Source organism: Tupaia chinensis, unplaced genomic scaffold (genome assembly GCF_000334495.1).
Source record: "Tupaia chinensis unplaced genomic scaffold, TupChi_1.0 Scaffold000201_1, whole genome shotgun sequence".
NCBI lineage: Eukaryota > Metazoa > Chordata > Mammalia > Scandentia > Tupaiidae > Tupaia > Tupaia belangeri.
The window spans coordinates 1,221,325-1,224,419 of NW_006159676.1; the positions used below are offsets into that span (position 1 = coordinate 1,221,325).

The 3,095-nt window shown below is 59.9% G+C and overlaps 1 protein-coding gene across 2 annotated transcripts in view; it reads left to right on the forward strand.

The window, feature by feature from the left end:
* Positions 1 to 3,095, forward strand: part of COPE (coat protein complex I subunit epsilon) — a 29,554-nt gene that overhangs the window by 10,485 nt on the left and 15,974 nt on the right. For both annotated transcript variants that reach the window (XM_027771291.1, XM_006147107.3), the window contains exons 3-5: positions 804 to 904; positions 2,144 to 2,296; positions 3,044 to 3,094. In XM_027771291.1, coding sequence (XP_027627092.1) covers positions 804 to 904; positions 2,144 to 2,296; positions 3,044 to 3,094 — 305 coding nt within the window. The remainder of the gene's footprint in view (positions 1 to 803; positions 905 to 2,143; positions 2,297 to 3,043; position 3,095) is intronic.

The window sequence follows — 3,095 nt, forward strand, 5'->3', positions numbered from 1 at the left end:
TGTCTCTCTCTAGTCGAATAACAAAGTAAGATAATTCTTAAAAAAAAAAAAATCTCAGGCTAGCAGGTGGCGTGGTGGTTAAAAGTGCTGAACTTCCACATGTTAGACCGAGGTTCAAGTCCCAGACCTGGTGGCTTGCTTTCTCACTTTCTCTCTCTCTTTCTCTCTCTTTCTCTGTCGCTCTCGCTCTGATGAGCATGTATGCCCTGCAGCAAATAATGATAATAAATTAATCTTTGAGGGAAAAAAAAATCTCTCAAAAGACCAGCCACAGTAGCACAGCACTAGTGGAAAGGTCCCAGGTTCGCATCCCGGTGCCGCCCCCTCCATGCTGGCTGTCCATGTACCTGTGAATAGTCTGGCTAGGGGTGGATGGCGGGGTGCCGGCCTTGCTGACTGGCATCCGGCTGGAAAGCAGTAGACGGGGTGAGGCTGGGTGGGAGTGTGTTCGGCACACACACACACACACACACACACACACACACACGGGACGCTGCCCTGCCCTCGGGGTCACCCCATCCCAGCCTGTCACTCACTGCCCTGGATGGACAGTCCGTGAAGGACAGTCCCACCCAAGAGGTGAACGCACCCCTGGCTGTCTGTGACAGGTGACACCATGCTCGCTTCTTCGGTGCATGGGGGGGTCAGGGTGTCCCCTGCTAGGCTGTGGGAGACCCAGGACACGGTAGGGGCTTCCCGTTTGGGGTCAGACTGCCCCTGGGCCATGCCAGCGGCCGCACTGAGGACAGAGCGGCCCTCGGGGGCCAGGGGCTGCAGCTGACGTGGGGCTCGTTTGGCCGCAGAGGAAGTACGGCGTGGTCCTGGATGAGATCAAGCCCTCTTCAGCCCCCGAGCTGCAGGCCGTGCGCATGTTCGCGGAGTACCTCGCCAGCGAGAGCCGGAGGTGAGGCCCGGGGGTGGGGCAGGTGGCTGGGCAGGCCTGGGGCAGCGGGGTCATCCCCCGGACCTGTCTAGGTGACCCTGGGCCAGCAGTGGCCTGGCTTCTGGTCTCCTTTCAGGGACGTCCCCCTCTTCCTCCTCTTCACAGCAGGGGGCAGTAGTGGGTCCTGTTTTAAGGGCCCAGGTGTGCGTGGTGTCCGGTACTGAGCAGTGCCCAGCATGACCTTCCACCTCTGCCCTATCTGGGGGGCGTTGGCGTGGGGCCCACCTGTGGGTTCTCTGCCCCGGCTGTTGCCCCTGGCCCTGCGTGTGGTCTCGGCTCTGCCTATATTCACATCTTCCCAGGTCCTAAGCTTTTTGTTTAATTCTGTTTTTTGAGAAGTATTTATTTTACTTTGTTTATCATCGTCATCATTTTTTTTTTTTTCTTGGAGAGGTTTCTGCTATAGGGTGCGTGCTCACCAGAAAGACAGACAGAGAGACAGAAAGCGAGAAATCACCCCCCATGGGGGATGGCCACGCTGCAATCCCTTATCCTCCATTCTCCTCTCGGGATCTTGGGCACGCACGCACACGCACCCAGCGTGAGTTTTAAGCCATCGGGTCCGGGACGCGAACTGCCGTCGACTACGTGGAAGTCCAGCGACATAGCCATTATGCCAACTGCTGGTTCCATTTTTAAATTTTTTTTTTAAGTATAATTTTTATTTAACTTTTTAAATTTATTTTAATTTTGACCAGAGAGGGACAGAGAGAAAGAGAAAGTGAGAAAGCAAGCCGCCAGGTCTGGGATTCAAACCGTGGGAGTCCAGCACCCTTAACCACCACACTACCTGCCAGCCCCTATTTAGTTATGTTTTAGAGAGGTTTTTTGCTATAGGGTGCATGCACTTGCCAGAGAGACAGAGACAGAGAGACAAAGGTGAGAAATCATTCTCTGGGGGAATGACTGCTCTGCAGTCCCTTCTCCTCCATGTTTTTCTTGGGATTTTGGACACACACACACATGTGCCCAGTGTGAGTTTTAAGCCTCTGGGTCTGGGACTCAAACCACGGTCGACTGCACGGGTGTCCAGCGCCGGTTGCTCCCCTAGAGGGAGACAGCCGGGCCTGTCCTCCCCTCTCCTGCTGTGCGTCCCAGGGGCCTGGCTCACCGTCTCTGGCCCCGTCTGCTCCCGCGGAACGGGAGCCTCCGAGGTCACATGGGGGCCAGGCCACCTGCCCTGAGCAGCGTGTGTCACAGGGACACCATCGTGGCCGAACTGGACCGGGAGATGAGCCGGAGCGTGGACGTGACCAACACCACCTTCCTGCTCATGGCCGCCTCCGTGTACTTCCACGACCAGAACCCGGACGCGGCCCTGCGCACCCTGCACCAGGGCGACAGCCTGGAGTGGTGAGTCGTTGGCCTGGGGCGGCCCAGGCCCCTCTGTCCCCACGCTGCTGCGCATGGCTGCCTCTGGGCCGTTGTCACGGCAACAGGGACGGAGGTCTGCACCTGGCAGACGCCCCGTCTGCACGGCCGGGCCTGAGCTCCCAGGACGCGGCGCTGGGGCTGAACCCGCTGTTCCCAAGGGCAGAGCAGAAAGCCCCTTTGTCTGCTGCCAGCTCAGGGCCCCTGCCCCCCGCGTCGCCTCTGTCCTCTGTCCCGGGCCCCGGGCCTGGTCTCGGGCTGCCGGCCGCCCTCCCGCAGTGCTGTCCCTCCAGGCCTGTCTTCCCGCCATTTGTGGCTCACTGCTGTCACGCCAGCCGGCTCGGCGCTGGCCTGGTGGGAAAGTGCTACCTAAGGGGCTGCTGTCGTAGCTGCCCGGGGTGGGGGCGAGGGCTCAGGGCTCCGGACACCACCCTGCACCCCCGGGTGTCGTGCTCCGGTGCCCGGTGCAGGGACAGGTCAAGCTTATGTCCTGACCCATCAGCACTGCCAGGTGACATCAGGGGTCATCCGTCTGCAAGCACGGCTGACTAGGCCCCTCGGGGGGGTGGGGATGTACCAAAAGGGACCCTTAGGAGGCCCCTCTGCAAGGCAGTGTTGCGGGAGATCGGTTCGAGGGGACAGGAATGTTCTGGAAGGTGGCACCCTGACGCAGCGAGCCCGTGGGTGGACTGCCCTGGCATGTCTGACGCCTGCCCACCCTGTCCACAGCATGGCCATGACGGTGCAGATCGTGCTGAAGCTGGACCGCCTGGACCTGGCC